General features: G+C 43.5%; 1 protein-coding gene across 1 annotated transcript in view; it reads left to right on the top strand.

The window, feature by feature from the left end:
- The window catches only part of KCNH6 (potassium voltage-gated channel subfamily H member 6), a 46,819-nt gene that overhangs the window by 20,094 nt on the left and 4,288 nt on the right, over positions 1-22,437 (top strand). Inside the window, 8 exon segments of the mRNA XM_078155747.1 lie at positions 1,867-2,266; positions 4,183-4,382; positions 6,698-6,855; positions 6,857-6,948; positions 10,511-10,708; positions 14,833-15,114; positions 15,278-15,458; positions 16,826-17,060. Coding sequence (XP_078011873.1) covers positions 1,867-2,266; positions 4,183-4,382; positions 6,698-6,855; positions 6,857-6,948; positions 10,511-10,708; positions 14,833-15,114; positions 15,278-15,458; positions 16,826-17,060 — 1,746 coding nt within the window.

Genomic DNA, 22,437 nt, shown 5'->3' with positions numbered 1-22,437 from the left:
ATAAGTGATCAAGTGTCCAGGGCAGGATTTGAATACAAGACTTCAAGTCCCACTCTCTAATTTACTATGTCTTGCTACATCCCAGCACTAACATAAGCACATTATTATTTACAATCTCATCTGTTGCATTGTAACTCTTCTTATAGTTTCTATCTGGAGAAGGAAATGGCAAAGCACTCTAGTACCTTTGCCAAGAAAACCCCATACAGGGTCACAAAGAGTCAGTTATGAATGAAAAGACTGAAGAGAGACAGTTTCTATCATTTCTGTTTCATCTCCCCCAACTAAATTACAATTTCCTTGGTGGTAGATGTAGCAGCCAAAGCAGCTAGGTGGCTCAGTGGGTAGAGCTCTGAGCCTGGAGTCAAGAAGACCTGAGTTCAAGGGGCAGCTAGATGGCGCAGTGGATAGAACACCAGCCCCGGAGTTAGGAGGACCTGAGTTCAAATGTGACCTCAGGCACTTGATGCTTACTAGCTGTGTGACCCTGGGCAAGTCATTAAATCCATTGCCTAGCCAAAAGAAGAAGAAGAAGAAGAAGAAGAAGAAGAAGAAGAAGAAGAAGAAGAAGAAGAAGAAGAAGAAGAAGAAGAAGAAGAAGAAGAAGAAGAAGAAGAAGAAGAAGAAGAAGAAGACCTGAGTTCAAATCTGGCTTCAGAAATTCACTAGCTGTGTGATCCTGGGCAATTTGTTTAATCTCTGTTTGCCTTAATCCACTTGCCGAGAAAACCCCATACAGGGTAACAAAGGGTCAGATGTGACTAAATGAGTAAACAATAACAAGATATAGCAACTAGGTGGTACTGGGCCTGGACCTAGGAAGATCCCAGATCCAATCTGGCCTCAGATGAGCTTATGAGCTGTGTGTCCGTAGGCAAGTTACTTAATCTCTGCCTGCCTCAGTTTCCTTAACTATAAAATGGGAACAATAATAAGCACCTGCCTCCCAGGGTTGTCATGAGAGTCAAATGAGATAATATTTGTAAAGCACTTAGGACGGTGACTAGCACATAGCAGGCACTTAATAAATGCTTAGTTTCTTCCCTTTCCCTTCCCTTCCTTCATGTCCTCTCATGTGCTTAATACAGAGTTGAGTATATGAAATATGCCACTTGAATTCTTGTTTACTGAGTCAGTGGCTAGCAGCTGTTGAAGGAGTGAATAAATAAGTGAATAAATGAATGAATCAGCAAATGAATTAATGAATGAATGAGTACTTATCAGATAAAGTTTAAACTCTTTCTCCAGTCATTCAGCTGTTTCATAGCCTGGCTCCAGCCTACCTGTCCAGCCTTATCTTACATCACTCCCCTTCACATAGCCTCTATTCTACCCATACTGAAATACTCTCCATTCCAGTCTCATCCTGCTCCTTTGTTTAAGTAGTCCCTATGTCTAGAATAGACTCTCCTGCTCAATTCCATCTGTGGAACGCCACCTGTCTTCCTTGAAGGCCTGACTCATCTCTCACCTCCTCCATCAGCCCCTCTGTGATCCCCTCCACTCCCCTCCCTGGGTGAAGGTCATCTCTCCCTTTGCCTCCTCACATTTCTCTTGGCACTTTTCCTAGCTTGGCTTGTCCCCTATCTATTCTACCTAGTATCCTATTTATTTGTGTTGATATGTTATTATCTCTAGTAGAGTGTAAGTCATTTGAGCACAAGGACTGTGTCAGTTTTCATCTCTGGCTCCCCAATGTCCTAAACAGTGCTTTGCAAATAGCAGGTGTTTGAACAATGTACTGTTGAAATTAAGTGAGTGAATGAGTGAAGGAGGGAATGAGTGAATGCCTGTATTGTTTCCCTGGGCTGCTTGCCCAACACCGTTAGCAGGGCCCTTTATCCTCCACTTTTACCTTTCTCCCAGACTACCACACTGATTGGGCTTCTAAAGACAGCAAGGCTGCTGCGATTGGTACGAGTGGCCCGGAAGCTAGACCGCTACTCAGAGTATGGCGCCGCTGTGCTCTTTCTCCTCATGTGCACCTTTGCCCTCATCGCCCACTGGCTGGCCTGCATCTGGTATGCTATTGGCAATGTGGAGCGCCCCTACCTGGAACACAAGATTGGATGGCTCGACAACCTGGGAGACCAGATTGGCAAGCGCTACAATGACAGTGATCTTGGTTCAGGCCCTTCCATCAAAGACAAGTATGTCACTGCCCTCTACTTCACCTTCAGCAGTCTCACCAGTGTGGGCTTCGGCAATGTATCCCCCAACACCAACCCGGAGAAGATCTTCTCCATCTGCGTCATGCTCATTGGCTGTGAGTGAGGGCTCCCAATGGGGCAAAGACTTCTTCCCTCCTGTTCCATCCTGTCCTCTGCTCATCCTCTACCCACTTACTCCCTTGGGGATGGTTAGGCAATGTTGGTTAAGCAGATCTTTGAAATTGGTCCCTGGTAGTGACTATGTCTAGTATGTCAGTGTCTATATCTTTGTTTCTGAGATGGAGTTCTCACTGGTATCTCAAAAAAAAAAAGCTTCATTCTTCCCACTGATTCAGGCAAGTTCTACTTTTATGGTTATTTGCATTTGAAATAATAGTCCTGGGTATTCTGTGAGATCTTTTTTTCTGACCACGGTGACCTGAAAATAGAAAAAATTTCCCTGGCAGTGGTATGATGGGGGTTAAGAGGGGTAGGAGGCTTCAAAGTGATCTGTGAGATATTACCAAGCACAACTTAAGGAGTGCTATTGTCTGGGATAGAGATGTAAGCATTTCCCAAATTAAGGGGGAACAGCAAATATCGGAGGGAAATTGGAAGTTTGTCGGGGGGGGGGAGGGGGAAATTGAAGTATGTGTATTTTTTTGGTCTGTACCTCTGATATGATGCATGTGGAAATTACTTCCACCAATACAGATCAGCAACTCATCTAAGTCTTAGAGGATTGATTGGCACTCCAAGAAGTAAGGGACTTGTCTATAATCAAATAGGTAATAGATATCTGACATAGGGCTTGACCTAGGTCTTCCCAGAACAAAGACTAGCCCTCTATCCACTATATCATGTGATCTCTCAATACTTTTTGTTTGTGCCCTTTAACTATTTAAAAATAATTTTGTATGTTGGATCCTCCACCACCACCTCCTCTAATCTGGATTGTAAATGTAACACCTATAACTTATTGTGTATAATTTGGTTTATTTACAATATCATGTTTGGCAGAGTTGAAGATAAAATTTCAGGAAAAGAAGTTTTGAATAGGGTAAGAACAAAATGTACACAATTGGAAGAAAATCTTTTTCCACCTTTTGTTTTCCTTTTTCCTTGAATCAAAATATGTCTAGTCCAGGAGGTCCCAGGAGAGAGGACAGGAGAGGGAAGAGGAAATACTGATTACTTATAGTGATTTTCTGCCAAAAACTTCTCAAGTGCCTTGGAAAGTTACTATGCTTTGGGGAAGGTGGGGTGTTTTTTTTTTTGTTTTTGTTGTTTTTGGAGGGCTAAGAGGCAGCAAGTGGAAATGGGTAGGTTAGGGAATCCATAAGGTCTTTTGTTTCACCGAAGTGTTTGATGGTCCTCGACTTTTTATTCCTCAGTCTTCATGAGAACCTGGGGAGAATGGGGCCCTTAGAGTACCTGGCTCCAAGGAAACTCTTTGGGAACCTAAAAAAAATAGCTTCAGAAAACCTGGGCAACATGACTATTATAAGGGCTTTAGGCACTTGTCTCAGATGCCCAAAGATGAGGGACATACAAAATCAAGGTAAAAAAAAAATCAATCAATCAGATAACATTTATAAAGTGCCAACTATGTACCAGGCACTATACTAAGTACTAGGGATACAAAAAAAGGCAAAAGACAATTCCTGCCTTTACAACCTAATGAGGAGGGAGAAACAAAGCAAGCTACCTATAGGATAAATGTGAAATAACTAACCAAGGGAAGGCACTAAAATAAAGAAGGGCTGGGAAAGGCTTCCCAGTAGAAAGTCTACACTTTCCCAAGCAAGACATGCCTTTAGGTTATGGAGGCAAAATGTTGGCAAAATTATATTCTTTGCCTTGGGTGCAAAATTAACTACTTATGGTGCTGCCATGAAGGAGTCATTTGAAGTTGCAGAGGGCCTAAAGGAAAAGTGCCTCAGTGGGTCTAGGAGCTCACCCTCAATCCCTCACAACCCAGGATATTGAGACTGCTGTGTATTGGGGGTTCACCCTCTGCTTCTCCCCTCAGCTCTCATGTATGCCAGTATCTTTGGCAATGTGTCTGCTATCATCCAAAGGCTCTACTCCGGCACTGCTCGCTATCACACCCAGATGCTTCGGGTCAAGGAGTTCATCCGATTCCACCAGATCCCCAATCCACTACGCCAACGCCTTGAGGAGTATTTTCAGCATGCTTGGTCCTACACAAATGGTATTGATATGAATGCGGTAAGTTGGAAACTGGACATGGTGAGGTACAGTAGGAAGGTAGGAAAATGAAGAAAGTATTCAGGTGGGGTGTAGGGCAAGGCATACTGACTATATAATATGATGGTGGTAGCTAAAAAACAATGATGTCTAAACTAAATGAGGAAAGAACAATTAGTAAGCACATAATGGAGTTTTTTTTTTGAGACATCTGTTCAAATGGGTTTTTGTTTGTTTCAATAAGTGCTCCTTGACTATCCTACTGCTAGGACATGATGGTTCATTTGCTGAACCAGGATCCTTGGTGTGAAAATACAAACACACAAAAAAATATTACCATCAGGAAGAAAAGGCAAAACACAAGTACAATACATAGATTTGCTAATTGTTTTTCTTCACTTTGACTATTACTTGAAGGTTGGGTTTTAGTTGTGATATGGACATAGTGAGAGACATCTAGTAGAGAGCTGACCTTAGGAAAACCTGGGGTCTAGTACTGCCTCTGACGCATTGGCTGTGTGACCCTGGCAATTCACCTCTTAGTACAATAACTCTCTGAGGCTATAAGTTACATTACTTGTCTATATTGGTAGAAGGGAGTTGCCCTATCAGGTGCTCTCTACACCAGTGAAATTGCAGTTGCACACTAAATCCACATATTGACCCTGTTTAGTGCTATGCTTACGGCCCAAAACCCTCAGCCCAGCCATAACTTACCAGAGGGAACTGAGGAAGTATTAACTTGGGCTTGCTTGGAGAGCATAGTGAGTACAAAAATAACAGCACCATGGTAAAAGCCACAGATCAGGGGCCAGAACTCTAGATTTTGCTTATAGCATTTTTAGGGATAATCTGGTAACTAGAAATGTATCTCATAGTTCTGAGAGTTTCTTTCCTCCTTTAGGCAGAATGGAATCTTTGGACTCTCCTTTCTAGGTAGTTTGAAAATATAGTCTCTTTGCTTCCCAAACCCAGGCAGGTACCCAGCAAGGAAGAGAAGAGCTATCAGCATTACCATCATCATCAGAGTTCTCTGTCTTAGAGACCTGATGGATTTGGATTCAAAGGACCTGAGTTCAAGTACCACCTCTGCTATTAATTGCCTTTATGACCTCAAGCTAATTATTTCACCAGTGGCCATTTTCTTTGCTGCCCAAATTTCCAGATTAGGAGTTGAGAGAAGGTGCAAACAGGCTAGCACTGATGATGGTAGGTTTTGCAGTTAAAAGAAAAGGAAGGATCCTTTGAGTCACATGCCCTGAAGTACCATAATAGACTTGCTAGGAGGTGTGAAATGTTTTGATTCCATTTAATTAAGGGCCAAAAAGGCAGCCACTTAGCTTTTTAAGGTAGGCAAAATCTTTTCTTCCCCTGAATGAGTAAATGAACAAGAGCAAGGAGAAGGTAGAAGAGTAGTGTGTTAAGATCTTAACTTTATCTCTCCCACATCCCTGGTGCCTTGTGCAGTGCTCTGCACACACAGTAGATGCATAATGAATGAATGAACATGATAGAAGAGAAAACAAGTGAGTAACTGGTAGCTAAGGTGTGAGGGAGAGAACTATTCCTATTTCTTCTTTGCTCCTATTTGTGATAGGATACTCCACAGTTTGGGGGCAGCTAGGTGGTACAGTGGATGGAGTGCTGGCCTTGAAGTCAGGAAGACTCATCTTCCTGAGTTCAAATCTGGCCTCAGACACTTGCTAGCTGTGCGACCCTGAGCAAGTCACTATTTGCCTCAGTTTCTTCAACTGCAAGATGAGCTGGAGAAGGAAATGGCAAACCACTCTAGGATCTTTTCAAAGAAAACCCCAAACAGGATCATAAAGAGTCCAGCACAACTGAAATGATTGAACAATGGCAAGGTCCCTTTCAAAAACAACAAAAAAAATATTCTATTCTGTGTCCATTCTTAATATTTTTACCTTTTCTTCTAGGGGTGGAGATGGAGGGTAGTAGGTGGCCATAAAGCTCAGCGTTTGATCAAGGAATCCATGTGGATTTCTACTATCCTTCCTTTCCCTTTTTTTTCCCCTAATTCCTTTCCCTCTCTTCCCTTTGTTGAGGGGTCTGGTTTAGTCTTTTCCCCAAAATATTCCAAAATCCAGAACTGAGCTAATGAGGTCTTTATTTTAGGAGCCATTCTGACACCTGATATAGCGCTCCTTAGGGTTCCCTCAAGACTAATGACTTTCTCTGATTGGCAGTGGCCCCAAAAGTTGCCCAATTCCATTCCTGGGAACCTTTCCCTAAAGATTAGGCTCTTCCTAACCCCGCTTTTCCTGTCGCCCCTGATTCTGCTCCCCTACCCCTTTACATCCTGCCCTATTCCTCAGGTGCTGAAGGGTTTTCCTGAGTGCTTGCAGGCTGACATATGCTTGCATCTGAACCGCTCTCTGCTGCAACACTGCCAGGCTTTCCAGGGTGCCAGCAAGGGCTGCCTTCGTGCCTTAGCCATGAGGTTCAAGACCACACATGCACCTCCAGGGGACACTGGTGCACTATGGGGACGTGCTGACCACACTCTACTTCATTTCCGGAGGCTCCATTGAGATTCTGCGTGAGGACATTGTTGTGGCCATTCTAGGTGGGGTGGGCTAGGCAGCCCAAGATAGGGAACTCAGTGAACCAAGAGAAAGAGGGGCCCTTTTTACTCTTGTACCCCCATCGTGCTCATGCATTCCTAGAGAACATGTCCTGGCATCTGCCCCATGCCCGTGTCTGGCCAGATTACTTTGTCATTTGGGGCAGCATCACATATGTCAGAGATGTTGGGGTTTCCTCTGGGAAGAGACAGGTCATATTGGGTGGTTCCCTCTATAGTAGTTGAAATCCTCCTTGAAATTATATCGTATAAAGATCAATAGAAGGAACTGAGAGTGGTTAGCCTGAAGAAGAAAAGAGTGAAGTATGAACATGAAAACTACCTTCAAATATTTGAAGATCTGCCGTATGAAAGAGAAATTGGATTTGTTTAGCTTGGCCTGAGAGGCCAGAACTAAAAACAATGGGTGGGAATTGCAGATTTGATGTAAGGGAAAAATTCCCAAAAATCAGAGCCAACTCTAAAATGGAACAAAAGTTAGGGGTTCCTCCCTCTTCACACAAAGGGTGGATGTCCACTTGTTAGAGATGTTGCAGAAGGGGTTCCTATATAGAGACAGCTCATGCTTGATAGCTCCTCTATCCCTTACGCCATGCTGCCTCTCTATATATCAATTGTACATAGAAACAACACACAAATAACCAGTGACTTTGTCGGTACTGGGAACTCCTCTAGGATTTACCTCTGAAGTCCTAGGTGCTACATTTTGGTACTTTACCAAATGATTGCATTTGTGACTTAACAGGTAAGTCCAGTTATTTCAGACTCAGAAAGCTTACATCACTTGTCCAAGGTCATTCTAGAAGCTCACCTCCAAAGCAAGTATATGTTGGAGATGGGATTTGAACCCAGTATATAGTATATGTCCAAGATGGGATTTGAATCCAGGTCTTTCTTACCTCAAATGGAATACTGTATTGGTCTGCCAGGCCACCCATATAATCACAGGTCCTGTTTATATAGTTCTTTAAGGTATTATATTATCATTCCTTTTTTTCCCAGTGAGAGATCATCCCCAAAAGATTAGTTGCCCAGATATGAGGGTTTTGGGTCACAGCCACTTACAAAGACCATCTGCTGAAGCATAGAAAGGTTGTGATCTGTACTGATGGGGAAAGGGCTCATACTGATGCAATCACAGATCCCTGAAGGTTTCAAGGTTATTGTTTTTGTTTTTTTAACAGTCGAGGAAGCTGAGGCTCAAGAGGTGCAGTGCCTTAAGCAGCCACACAATTCTTGTCGTCTGAGAGCCAAGATTAGAATCAAGATTCCTGACTCCTTGTCTGTCCAATGCTCTTTCCACTGGACTGGAAATGGGAGGGGAGGAAGGGAAGCGGGGAAATAAAGATGTAAGATTATAAGACCATCGATATAGAGCAGGAAGGGTCTTCAGAGGCCATGTTGCAAATGAGGAAATTAAGGCTTAGGGAAACAAAGTGCCTTTCCCAGGGTCACGTAGATAAACAGCACAGGCAGGATTTGAATTCAATCAGTGCCTTTTCCCTTGTGCCACGTTTGTCATATGTATGCATGTATGTATGTGTATGTGTGTGCCTAACTATATGTATGTACACATTACTGCAGATATGTGTGCTTGGCTACATGGGTGCATATATGATTGTATATGTTTATGCATGCATGTATGTCTTACTGTATTATGTATTCATGACTGTATTGTATATGCATGTATGTATGACAGTATTATGTCTCCTGTATGCCTGACTATATTGTGTATGCATAACTATATGTATGTGTGACTATTTGTACATATACATGACTGTTTTATATATGCATGGTCATATATATGTGTGCCTGACTGTATATATGCATGACTATATATGTGCATATGCTTGACTTGACTATATTATGTTTGCATGACTGTATGTATATATTTATGATTATATGTGTGTGTGTATGTATATACACACACACATATATTATATATATCATAGTTTTTTGCTCTAGGAAAACATACAAACCAGGTAGACAGAAAGACTACTTACATATATATAGGGCAGCTAGGTAGCTCAGTGGATAGAGCTGGAGTCAGGAAGACCTGAGTTCAAATCCAACCTCAGACACTCACTAACTATGTGACCCTGAACAAGTCACTTTTATACCTCTCAGCTTCAATTTCCCCATTTGTAAAATAATAATAGTACCTACCTCCCAAGGTTGTTGTGAAAATCAAATGACATAATATAGGTAAAATGCCTTGCAAACCTTAAAGTGTTATATACATGCTGGTTGTGATGTGTCCAAACATGAAATATGGAACAAAGCATTAATTTTAATACCCTAAAATAATACCTTAAAATAAATTAGCATCTTCCAAGTTGAAAGCATTTGTTACAGCCCGCAGCTCAATGCAGGAATCCCCTCAAAGTTCCCTGGAGGTGTGGGGAAGAGGGCGCATTAATGAAGCCAGAAACTTGCCCCCAAGGGGTTCACCCCAAGGATGAGTCTAGAACCCTTATCTTCTTTCAAGAGGAATAAATGCACAGACATTTAAATTAAAAAGAAGGCCCTTTACTACCACTGCTTTTTCCAGTGAAGTACCACCAGGTCTGGCCTGGAACCAGCTGATTGTTCCAGACACTTGAGTAGGAGAAAGAGGGAGGTGAACAGGATGCAGCAAACTGGGGCTTGGGGTGGGAAAGGCAAAGGGGACTGAGGGGTAGGGCAGTGTTAGAATGGTCACACATTCTGAGTTGGTAAACAATAATCCATAGAGGATTTTTAGCAAGTTGCTTCTCCCTTTGGGGCTTCTGTTTCCTCCTCTAGGTTGAACTAGATGACCTCCTGGGCTCCTTTTAACACTAAATCTATCGTCCTATAATTCTGTTTTGAAACTAAGAGCAAATTTGATATGATATAAGGAGTGTTCCTAATTACCAGGCCTATACAAGCAGAAAACAGTTGGGAGATTTCTAAGGTCTCCCTCTCCCCCCAAATATTTCCTCCATTGACCTGCCCCAGGACCTGGAATTTTCACCATTAATCACCCACTCCTTAAAGGTTAAGGGTCTATTACAACCCATTTTCCCAGATAGCAGATCCCTGAGAACACAGAAGAGTAGGTCTTGATAGGACTGAAGGGCTGGGATTTGAATTGTTGGGTATTGTCAGCAGGCTTCACTGAGGTACTATAGGCAGCGAGGGGACAACATGAGGATGCTCGGCGCTGGGTCAGTATGAATAAAAATGGGTAATGTGGTGAGAAAAAAGAAGGGATACAGGCCTTGTCCCTTAGTGTTCAGGATTCTATGGTCCCTGAGGGCCTAGAAGTATCTTCCAGTCAGTCACCCAGCTTTTTCCTCGGAATTCACCCCAAAAGAGCCATACTGGGACTAGGTCAAGTTCCCCAGTCTGTCAACAATCCTGGGAGAGGGTGGGTCAGAAGTTAGAGAGACTGGGAGGGAAATCGGGGAAGAAGTGCTTGTAACCTGGAGGGACATCTATCTCTGGGGGTGACATCTTGGTAGTGGAGGGACCTATGCCAGGTCCCTGCCCACAAGCACTTGTTTTCACCTTGGGCCAGCAGGAAAGAATGACATCTTTGGGGAGCCCATCAGCCTCTACACCCAGCCAGGCAAGTCTAATGCAGATGTGCGGGCATTGACCTACTGTGACTTGCACAAGATCCAAAGAGAAGACCTGCTGGAGGTGCTAGAAATGTACCCTGCCTTCTCTGAGAGCTTTTGGAGCAAACTGGAGATCACCTTCAACCTGCATGATGTGAGTCAGAGGGACTGCCCAGGAGGCACACCACGAGGCAGGGATATTAAGAGAGTAGGTCAACACAGCAGCCCATCAAAGCAATCCCCTAACAATTCGGTCACCCAGGGCAAGCACTACAAAAAGGTATCCAGGGACAAGAAGCATGAAACACACATTCAAGCCAACTTTTTCAGACAATTCAGTTGAGTGTGGCACAGGGAAAGACCTCAGACTTTAGGACCCAGCTATACATGGTGAATAGACACCCTTGAACTCTTGCATCAGTTGGGTGGGGAGGAGTAGGGGCGCAGGGGAAGAAACACAGAGACCTTGGGATAACATGAGGTCATTTCAAGGGAAAAAACCTGTACCAAAGGAGGAAGTAGAGTAGGGGTACCCTCTGGTAGCCTTCTAGGTTAACTTATAATTCTTGCTAGCCAGGTGCTAAGTAAGCTCAGTTGAAGAACAAATGTCAGTAACCCCTAGATTAACGCTGTGCCAAAACTCTAGTATCCCCACCCTAATTATGGGTACCTCATCAGGCTGGCTGTTTACCGCTCCCATAGCCCATCCATCACCTTTGAAATGGGCCTGGAGCACTCATCTCAGAAGGTCTTTGTTGATGACTATCTATCCTGCCAAGCAGGTGTTTAATAGAGGGAGATAATGTCAGAGAGCCTGAGTTTCTCCAGCTGGTTTGGTTTGGGGGTACCAAGTGTTTGAGATGGTGTAGTTGACACGGCCACTAATGCTGTTACTATACACTAAAAATTCCCAATCTAAGGCTTCAGAAAAGTGAGTGACACCCCACTCCCACTACCCTGGGGGTCCAAGAGGAGAAGAAAATTCAGCCCAGTGTGAAAACCATGATATATTTCACAGAAAGAACACTGAATTTGACCTGGATCCAAATCTTGGCCCTGTTGCTTCTTATGTGACCTGAGATTAATCACTTCTTATGGCCATCCATCTTGACCTAAAAGGGACCTGAGAGGTCTTCTAAACTTTTTCCACTCGTGACCCCTTCAGTGTTTCTTAAACCATGGGTCATGACCTATAGTTTAAGAAGTGCAAATTCTAGGGGCAGCTAGGTGGCGCAGTGGATAGAGCACCAGCCCTGAAGTCAGGAGGACCTGAGTTCAAATGCAACCTCAGACCAAACACTTGACACTTACTAGCTGTGTGACCCTGGGCAAATCACTTAGCCCCAATTGCCTAAAAAAAAAAGAAGAAGTGTGAATTCTAGCATACCCCATGCATTTTAGAGATAAGGAAACTGAAGCCCATGGATTTAAAGACTTGCTAAGGAGTTAGCAATGGGTCTGAATGCTCACACATTCTGAATTAGCCAAGAAGAAATTCACATGGGTTTTATGTTGCAGATGAGGGCAAATTTAATATAGGGCAAGGAGGGTCCCTACATACCAGGCTTATGCATAAGCAGAGAAGTGAACCACTGTCCTCTAACTCCTAGTTCAAAGCACTGTATATACTATGCTGTCCTTTCCTGGGCCTTCACTTTCTTATCTGTAAAATGAGGGAGCTGGACTAAATCAGGGGTTCTAAACCTGGGGTCCACAAACTTGTTTTTAAAAATAGGTACACTTTGATAATTGTATTTCAATATAATCAGCTTCCTTTGTAATCACATTATCTTATTTCATGCATTTAAAAACTTATTCTGAGAGCAGCTAGGTGGCCAAATGGATAGAGCAGCAGTTAGGGGGACCTGAGTTCAGATCTGGCCCAGACACTTACTTACTAGCTGTGTGTCCCTAGGCAAGTCACTTAACCCCGACTGCCTCAAAAACAAACAAAAAAACCCTTATTCTGGAAAGGTTGCCCAAGGGATCCAAGACACAAAAGGGTTAAGGACCCCGGAGCTAGATGATCTCTAAGGCCACTACCATAAAGTCTCATTGGTAAAGCTAGGAGGCTATTTGGCAGACTGACAAAGTAGTGGTGGTGCCAGGACCCCTGAGTTCAGTTTCTAGTTCTGTCTCTGGCTGTGTGATTGAAGGATAATAACCCTGCTTCTAAGACATTCAGTTCCCTCCTGTTCTCTCTGCTGCCCATCCCTCTCCCCTGAACACACACTCACAAATCTTTTCGAACCACAGTTGGGAGAATTTGGCCCTAATACATCTGGACTGGCTACCTGCCAGTGCTAATCAGGCAGGGCCTTCTTTACAAGTTTGTGTCCTGGAGGGCTTGACCATTCTCCACCATGCCGCCAACTCCCCACCCACCATGTTGAAATTCTTGGCTTGCTTCCTCCAAAACCAGTGACATCAGGCCCAGACTCATCACCAGCCCTATGATCACAAAAGCTGGATAGATAGATAGATAGATAGATAGATAGATAGATAGATAGATAGATAGATAGATAGATAGACAGATAGATGGATAGATAGATATAGACAGACATATGTGTGCATATATACATATATGTATACACACTCATATATACATATATATGTACCAGATACTTGGTAAGAATCATAACTCTGGGCCCCACTGCTACAGAGAGTGGTCTACCCTGGAGCAGTAAGTACCTTAAGACACATGCCAGGATGGAATATTGATTCTAGGGCCTCGTCAGCCCACTGGCTTGACCAAGGATGACCAGTCCTGACTGATATTGTCCTTGGTATGGAAACTAGGCTTCCTTATCCATTGCTATTGGAACTAGGGCCCCACCAGCCACCATCCTCAAAATCTCATAGACTACTAGGTCTGTTCTCCCAGTGAGAGTCAGAGAAGAGACAGAGGCTGGAACTAGGGTTCCTCTCTAATACCCTTAAAAGCCCTGAGCAGAGTTTCCTCTCTCTGGAAGAGACTCTCTATAAAGCACTGAATTTCCCAGTAAATCATCAGAAAGACTATCAGAGATGAGAGACCCAGGATCCTATGAAATATATCACAGAGGTCTCCAGAGGAGGCTTGCCAGCCATGCTCCCCTTACAAGTCACTTAATTTCTATTTGCCTCAATTTCCTCAACTGTTAAATGGGGATAAAAATAGCACCTACCTTGCAAGGTTGCTGTGAGGATCAAAAGAGGTAATATTTGTAAAAGCACTTAGCCAAGTACCTGGTACATAGTAGGTGCTATATAAATGTTTCCTTCCCATGATGATTCTGACTAAATTTACAAGTGTGCCTGGCATATTCAAAAGTGTGTCATGCCATGCACTTTTTAAGGAGAGCTAGTTGTTAACCATTTACTAGGCCATCCCTAATTAGAATACTCAAGGTTCACATTGGTGTTTGAGTTCATGTTACAGTCCTCCACTTTGGAAATCACTACTCTAGGCTTCTGAACTGTGTATCTCTCACTTAGAATCTGTTTCCTATGGGAATCATGAAAGGATCAGGAAGGGAATGAACAGAATCAAAACATTTATAGAGCACCTACTATGTATAAGACATTGTAATCAGGGTTGGGTATACAAAGGCAAAAGTAGACATCCCTGCCCTCAAGTACATCGTATTGGAAGTTAGGGGTAGGGGAACAAAACATATACAAAGATAGGTAACTGCAAGGAAATTGGAGGACCTCAAGAACCCTTAACAAGGCAGTGGGAGTGTGATCAGGGAAGGCTCCATCGAGGAGGTGATCTGGCTACCTGTTATACAAAGTTCTTGTTCCCCCAAGGTAGACAGGATTTCCCGATCACCACCCAGCCAGGACCAGGAGGTCCCCTACCACTGGGCCAGGTCTCCTCAATCTGTTCTAAAACGATGCAAGCTTGGTAAGCAGAGCCCTTCTCCCCACCCCCAGCCTCTGTCAGTGTTGTTCCCCAGTCCCTTCCCCCTCCCAGGAGTTTTTCAATCTCATCCTCTCTTTTGGGGGAGGGTTAGCTTAGAAGGGACCAGAGAGGTTCTCTCTCCCTTAGTGAATAAGAACCTCTGTTCCTTGATGCTCCTGACCCTGAAGGAACCAGCATGAAGAAGGGCCCTCTAAAAGCCTGGTCACTCAACCCCTGATTCTTATTTTCCATCAATAACAAACACCTGTGGTAAAGGTGTGGAAACCTTTTCCCTCTGGGTTAGAAACTCAGAGTAAGTTGGGAATAAGCATATTTCTGAACCCTTCAGTTCCTTTGGACTTCCATGGCCCTCTCCCTTAACCCCTTTCTCTCTAGGTATCTCTCCAGGGCTGGATGGCACGAAAGCATTGAGGAAGTCACCACTGGCCCACCTGCAGGGGTCCCCTGCCAAGGCCCCATGGGATGAGTTCTGTGGCAGCTCCTTGACCAGTTCCCTAAGCAGTGAGCCTGAGACCAGACCTCCAAGCCCTTCCAACTCCTCCAGACCCAGGGTCCACCCTCGCTCCCAGGAAGAGTTCTCCTCTGCCAGCCTTAACCTCATCAATCCCAAAATGGATTCCCTAGCTCAGGCAGGCAGCAATAGCCGGAAGTACTCAGGTGAGTAACTCTACTGCCTTCTCCCAGACTGGTTTCATCATGGCAGGGGAGGGAGGAAAGTGAGAGGAGTAGGAAGAAGGTTAGGTAGGCAGAAACTAGCCTTGACTGGTCAGATCAAGCCAGACCCTGCCTCCTTCCCTTGGCTTCCTCTTCTCATTTACAGCCAAAGCCAGGCTCCCCGGCACCCAAGATGTGTTTGAATTCTGGGCTGACCGTGCTGCAGCTCTCCATCGCATGACTTCCCAGCACATACCCCTGGTGCACAGTCCCCAGGATGGAGGCCAGGATGGCTGGCCAAGAGATCTGGGCTCCAGGTTGGAGTGTCTCAGGACCCAGCTGAACAGGTGAGATGCTGACTCCAGGATGTTTTGAGTAGGGAGCAAGGAGGGAGCAAGAAATTAAAAGATAGGCGTTGGAATTAGTGCTGCAAGAGCTCCTCCTATTGGTCAAGCAGGGATACGGTGAATCTCATGGATCAATGACCACTTTTTATTGACAAACCATAGAATCTTAATTGAAAATGGGACTTCGGGGAGCAGCAAGGTAGCACAGTGAATAGAGCTCTAGCCTTGGAGTCAGGAGGACCTGAGTTCAAATCTGGCCTCAGACAGTTGATACTTACTAAGTGACCCTAGGAAAGTCACTTAACCCCAATTGCCTCACCAAAAAAAAAAAATGGGACTTTAGAGGGCCATCTAGTCCCTCCCAGTGCAGGAGTCTTTTATATGCTATTCCTATTACATTGTTTAGTTGTTAGAACTATACAATTGTGTAGATGTATAGATTATATAATGGGTTTTAACCTTTTTGTGTCATGGATTTCTTTGTCAGTCTGGTAAAGCCTAGGGACCCTATCCCAGGATGCTTTTAAAGGCATAAATAACATTAAGTTAAAATTAAATAAATATTTAAAAAATAAAAATAAAATACATAGATTTACCAAAAAAAAACAAAACAAAGGTTAGTAAAAATAAGGATGTAATTTTTTTTACCCATTCAAGTTCCCTAATCCCCTGAAATCTAAGGGGTCTATGGATATTATATTAAGAACCCTTGGATTAAACAATAGATAGGTACATATACACATAGATACATGCACACATAAAAGAAGAATTTATTAGGCTGCGTGTGCCAGGCACTGTGCCAAGTGCTAGGGATATAAAAGCCAGCAAGACAGTCCTGCCCTTAGCCCCCAGCAGCTGGAAACAACAAAACAAAAGGAGGAATCCGGGAGTAAGACAGCAGGTGTGGGTTAAACGTAGTAGTTTGGCTAGAAAGCCCAGGGTGGCTCTACCAGCAGAATACCCTTCTCAGGTGGGGAGGGAGTAGAGATAATTGCCTGAATGTATATACCTTTCCTTCGCCTATAAATTTCCCAGTCCAAACACCTTAAAACATAATTAGCCATATGATTTCATTCAGTACAGCCCCAAAGAGAGCCAGGGGAATGGTCAGCCCCACAGTCCTTCATGGGGTAAAAGCGGTCCAGCTTGCTGGTGCCAGGGTTCTGCTAAGGCATTGCAGAGTAGTGAGAATAATAAATAATGAGCAGTGACAATAATAAGTAGTGAGCCAATGGTGGCTGGTATGAAGGCTAAGAGGCAAAACTGTCGCGAATAGCCTTCAAGGAAGAGAAGAGAGAGCCATCCTTCCCAATCTGCTTTGCTCCCTGGTGTCTGCCCCATTCTGACCTCCAGGATCTCTCCGGCAGGCTGGAATCTCAGATGTCATCAGATCTCAGCATCATTCTGAAGCTCCTGCACCACCATCTGTCCCAAGGACCCCCTGCCTACGACCCTGTCTCTCCAGCCTCAGAGTCCGTGGACTTGTTTCCTCTGCCACCTCCTCCTCTTGCTACCCCTGCTGCTGCTGGCGGTGCTCAGGGCCCTGGACCCACGAAGCTGCAGGTTTCTTTGTCTAGAGAAGATCCCACACCCCCCGGACAGGTGAGCAGAGCAGAGCATTTCCCTTCCTCAGTGGCTGTGGTAGGATGGCCACTGCTCGCTCACAATCAGAATCCATTTACAATGACACTAACACACATACATGCGGCCCAGAGCAACTTGGGCCCGGACACTGATTCTTGCTTTGCTCTCTGTCCTAGATTCTACTAATATTATAAGTAGGGCAAGAGCGTGGGAGCTCAAGTATTATTCAGAAGAGGTTGCAAAAAACATTTCTTAACTAGTTCAGGGTCCCAGAGCTTAGATTCTGATTACTGTGGTCAGAGAGTACTGCAGAGAGACTCAGGACTTCTTATTCTTTTCCAGTGAGGAATAGGAAAACCCCAATTGGAGACAGGGATGGGACTTGCCAGTGAGGAACCAGATAGGTCATCTGAGGAGCAAAAGTCTGTAGGCTAGAGAGCCAGAAGACAAAGTAAATGCCCTTGGGGTCATAGGTCAAGAAATGCCCTCCCCCCACACCCACACAAACATATCCAATGCCTTTAGGAGAGAGGAGTTTATCCTAGGCAGGTGAGACACCTTTCACAAGGTAACAAAGGAAGTTGAGGACAGCTCAAATCCTAGTCCAGGCGAGAAGTTACAGATTATTAACAGAAAGATCTATTAGAGCAGTGTCAAATTGTAGGAATTACTGAGTTTAGCAGCCCCTTGGCACTTTGCTTGCCTCAAGTTGGGGAAGCCGGTCAGTAAGTCTTTTGCTATTGATAAGTCCTTATCTCCACTCCTGGCAGACTTGATTGGACTCCTGCCTCTCTCTCTCTCTCTCTCTCTCTCTCTCTCTCTCTCTCTCTCTCTCTCTCTCTCTCTCTCTCTAAGGTTTTCACCTTTGTTCCTTTCTCTGCCCCTGCCCCTATAGAACCAGCAAACTATTAACATAGAGATAACCTCTTCTAGGTGGCAAAGTGGATGGAGTGCTGGGCCTCCAATCAGGAAGACGTGCATTCAAATTCAGCCTCAGATACTTTACTCGCTGTGTGACCCTGGGCAAGTCCTTTAACCCTGTTGGCCTCAGGTTTCTCATTTGTAAAATGAGCCGGAGAGGGAAATGGCAAACCACTCCAGTATCTTTGCCAAGAATAGTCATGAATAGTTATAAATGACTGAACAACAAACCTCTCCAAGGCAGAGTGTTAAAAAGAGGTCCAGGGGAGGTGGTTTGGGGTCTTAACAAAACATGTAGCAGGAGACTGAAGATTCTACAAATCAAATACTTCTAGGTTTGCTTTAGCAAAAGAGATCCAAACTTGAACATCTTCAGGACACAAATCAGTGTTTCCCAATCTTTTATTGGATTTTTTCTTTTCTTGTTTTTTTATTGTGAAACTAACAATCACCAACAAACAATATTTCAGTAGTCAGTCAACTAGTACTTAGTAAGTACCTGCTATGTGCCTCGCACTGTGCTAAATGCTTAGATCACAAAAAAAAAAAGCAAAAGACAGACCCTGCCCTCAAGGAGCTCACAGAATTGTATACAGAAGAAAGAAAAAAAAAAGATTGTGTATGAAATGACTAACTTCTGATTATGTTAGTTTTTTTAAACAAGATGGTAAGAAACTGCGCCATCTGTGTCTGTCTGACCTTTTGTTTGTTTTCTTGTGTATTATAAATATTATGTTGATGTTCTTTTATTTCATTTCTTTCACTACCCACTAATTCATGGGCACACACACACTCTTCCCTCAGAACAACTAAATGTAGTTAAGCAAAACAAATCGGTGCATTGACCATGTCTAAAAATGTTTGTCTCATTCGTCACACCTCTATTCCATCTTGTGGGTTTGCTTCTGTAACATATTCTTCCCCATGTAAAAGTCCTATTGTTAGACTAGCAGGGATGGAGCAGGTGAAGGGTGGGTAGAAGGAAGCTGCTGAGGAATACCCAGCCTCCCATTCATGCAGAAGCTTCCTTGAGCCAGTATATGTTAATAAGAAAGGGGCAATGGGCAGCTAGGTGGTGCAGGGGATAGAGCACCAGCTCTGGAGTCAGGATGACCTGAGTTCAAATCTGGCCTCAGACACATAATTTCTAGCTGTGTGACTCTGGGCAAGTCACTTCATCCCAATTGCCTAAAAACAAGAAAAAGAGGTAGGACCTCCACGCCTGGTTTTTGGAAATCAACCTTTCTAACACTTCATCAACTGAGCTATTTAATTCTGGGAAATAGATCTCAAAGGAAAAGTCCCAGGTGTCTTCCATTTTGTGTCTATTATTTCTCTTGTCCTTTGAATTTAGGGTTGGGGCAGGGAGAGGGCACCTCAGGTTGTGTGCCCAGTGACTAGACAGGCATTGCACTTAATAGGAAAAAATTTGGAATAATTTGAGGTTTTGAGTTCAGCAAAGACTGAATCCTCGATTTATATGTTCATATATTCCCTCCTACTTCCTAGGGCAGGAAGAGACTTAGAGGTCTGATAAGGTAAGCAGGGTGTTATGCATATTTATTTTTAAATGAAAGTTCATCGTAACTCATGGGAGAAGAGGGAATTTTATAATACTCCTTGAGATAATTAGAGAAATCCTGAAATGTTACAAAATTGAGGTTAAGAATTCTTAGTTTAACATTCTCTAGCCTAAAGATGGAAGATTTCACCAATGATGAAATACACTACCCACCTCTTCAAAGATCTGTGATGGACTGAGGGTGCAGATCGTGAGACTTTTTTTAGATATGTCCAAGGATAGAATTTTTATTTATTTATTTTTTTAGTGAGGCAATTGGAGTTAAGTGACTTGCCCAGAGTCACACAGCTAGTTAGTTTTTCATGTGTCTAAGGTGGGGTTTGAACTCAGGTCGTCCTGACTCCAGAGCCGGTGCTTTATCCACCATGTCACCTTGCTGCTTCCAGAATTTGTTTTGCTTGATTATGCATAATTGTTACAAGGGTTTTGTTTCTCTTTCTTTTTTAATCCATAGAGGGGAGTGGAAGGGGAAAAAAAGGTATTTTTGTTTATTGGAAAAAATTTAATTTTAAAAATAAATAAAGATAGGAGGTTTTACTAGAGGATCTCTTGACATTTCTACCAACTCCTGCAATCTGTAATGTCATCTGGATGTGGAGAGGTAGACCTCTGAGAGACTTCTAAGTAGACACATAAGTAGGAGCAGGAGGTCCTTTCAAAAGTGGGGAGACCCAGTCCTGTTGTTCCTTGGAATGACCTGAAGGATACCTATCACTCACACTTTCTTTTTCCCCCTTCCAGACTCCAAGCTACAGTGACCTGGAAAAATATATTCAGAAATGAAGAGATTCTTCATCCAGTGACGTTTAGCTTCTGGTGGCATCAGATGATACTCTGACCCTCTTTTATGAGCAGCTGCATCCTGACCAACTTCTGTCCCCTCAGTCACCCCCTCTGAGACTGCATTGAGTATAGGGATTCAGATGTTGTCCCCACTTCCCCTCACTCCTTGAATACTTTGACCTTCCCCCAAACAGCTGGACTTCCAGAAGCACCCCTCAGATCTGGCTTAGCAGCATGGCTGATCTACCTAGGAATCTGACTCACTGATTTCCATAACAACTGAAACCCTTGCTGATAGGACTGGGTGTCCTATATATGTATATGTATGTATGCAGGATAGGGGTTTGAAAAGCAGGAAGACATCACCAAGGCTTGGAGGGAGGCTCCCTTAACCTCTCCAGAGCATGGTCTCTAATGACCATTTTCCCTAGAAAAATGGCTTCCAAGTAACATCTAAGATGACCCCAAAGCAACTTTGTCTCATGACAGTAAGGCAAGCACTCAACATCTTTCCCATATTCTCAGTAGCCATCTTCATAAATCATGCTATCATGGAAGAGGAGTTCTCCTGCAATGTGGGGAAAGAAAGAATGTTACCAAGTGATAGAGGAAAGAACCATCTTGTTGTTGAGGGCCAGGCTTTTTTTTTCTGGGTCTCAGTTTCTCTTTATTTTTTTTTAAATTTTATTAATTTATTTTGATTTATCAACAATCACTTCCATGTGCTTTTGAGTTGAAAATTTTTCTCCCTCTTCCTCTCCGCCACCTTCCCCAAGACAGCGCACAATCTGATACATGCTTTACATTTTCATTCCTATTAAACATATTTTCACATTAGTGAAGTTGTAAGTAAAAATTAAAACCAATAGGAGGAACCATCAGAAAGAAGAAACAAAACTCAACAAAAGGTAAAAATAAGTGATAGCGATTCAACTTCCATAGTTCTTTCTTTGGATGTGGACAGCATTTTCCATCCTGAGGCCTCTGGAGATGTCTTAGATCCTTGTTATGCTGAGAAGGGTTCAGTTTAACAATATTAGTCATCGCATAACGTGGCTGTTACTGTGTACAAAGTCCTCTTGGTTCTGCTCACTTCACTCAGCATCAGATCATATAAGTCTTTCCATGTTTTTCTGAAGTCAGCCTGTTCATCATTTCTTATAGCACAATAGTATTCCATTACATTCATATACCACAACTTGCTCAGCCATCCCCCAATTGATGGGCATTCTCTCAATTTCCAATTCTTTGGAGGGCCAGGCTTTTGAGGATCAGTCGGATGAAAAGAAAAGCTCTCTGGTCTTCCCTGACAGATATTCAGAATACAGAAAGAGAGATGAGATCACCACCCTTCCCCCACAACTAGAACTAACTGTACACGTTCTGAGTGACTTCCACCATGAAAAAAATTGTCTCTGGTTAGAAAACTCAGGCTGCCTTCCATGGTTAACACTTCCCTGGAAAGGCATAGCTTCCAATCCATTCACAATGGCTTTTCCTCAGTCTCCACTCCTCTGATGTTTGTCCCAAAGTGACTTTTCTAATAGATCTGAAATGCCACTTGCCCCTTTGGGAAAGTTGTGGCATTCAGGCAGCTAATAAATCCGTCAAAACTCATACTGGATTGTATGTGTGGGTTGTGTGTGTAGCTATGGATTGTCCAGCTTAGTAACTTACTCAGCCCCACAATCATATCAGTTGAGATCATCTTTAAAAAAAAAAAACAACCTAACAATGTGGAGGAAAGGACAAGCTTAAATAGGTAGTAAGAGATTCATATTCTGAGCAGTCACATTATAGAGTCCTGGGAATAGGAGTGTATGGCAGAGCTGTAACTAGGGTGGGGGCAACTGGAGCTCTGTCCCTAGGGTACTAAAATTAAGATGATACAAAATAATTTAACTCACACACTCCTGAAGACTAGGAGATTAGGGAAATGTGAATTTTGTATAGGAATGAGGGTCTTGCAGGATTTTCTCTTTTTGGGACCTCTCCCCCTCCCCAACTCCCTCACCTTCCCCCTCCCCCGCCACATACTAGTTTTCCTTCAATACTGGCAGAGGAACAGGAAATCAATCAATTAATAAGCATTCATTAAGTGCCTACTAT

The sequence above is a fragment of the Phascolarctos cinereus genome, unplaced genomic scaffold (genome assembly GCF_003287225.1).
Source record: "Phascolarctos cinereus isolate Bilbo 61053 unplaced genomic scaffold, phaCin_HiC Scaffold_5;HRSCAF=322, whole genome shotgun sequence".
NCBI lineage: Eukaryota > Metazoa > Chordata > Mammalia > Diprotodontia > Phascolarctidae > Phascolarctos > Phascolarctos cinereus.
This window is presented reverse-complemented; position numbering and strand designations above follow the sequence as displayed.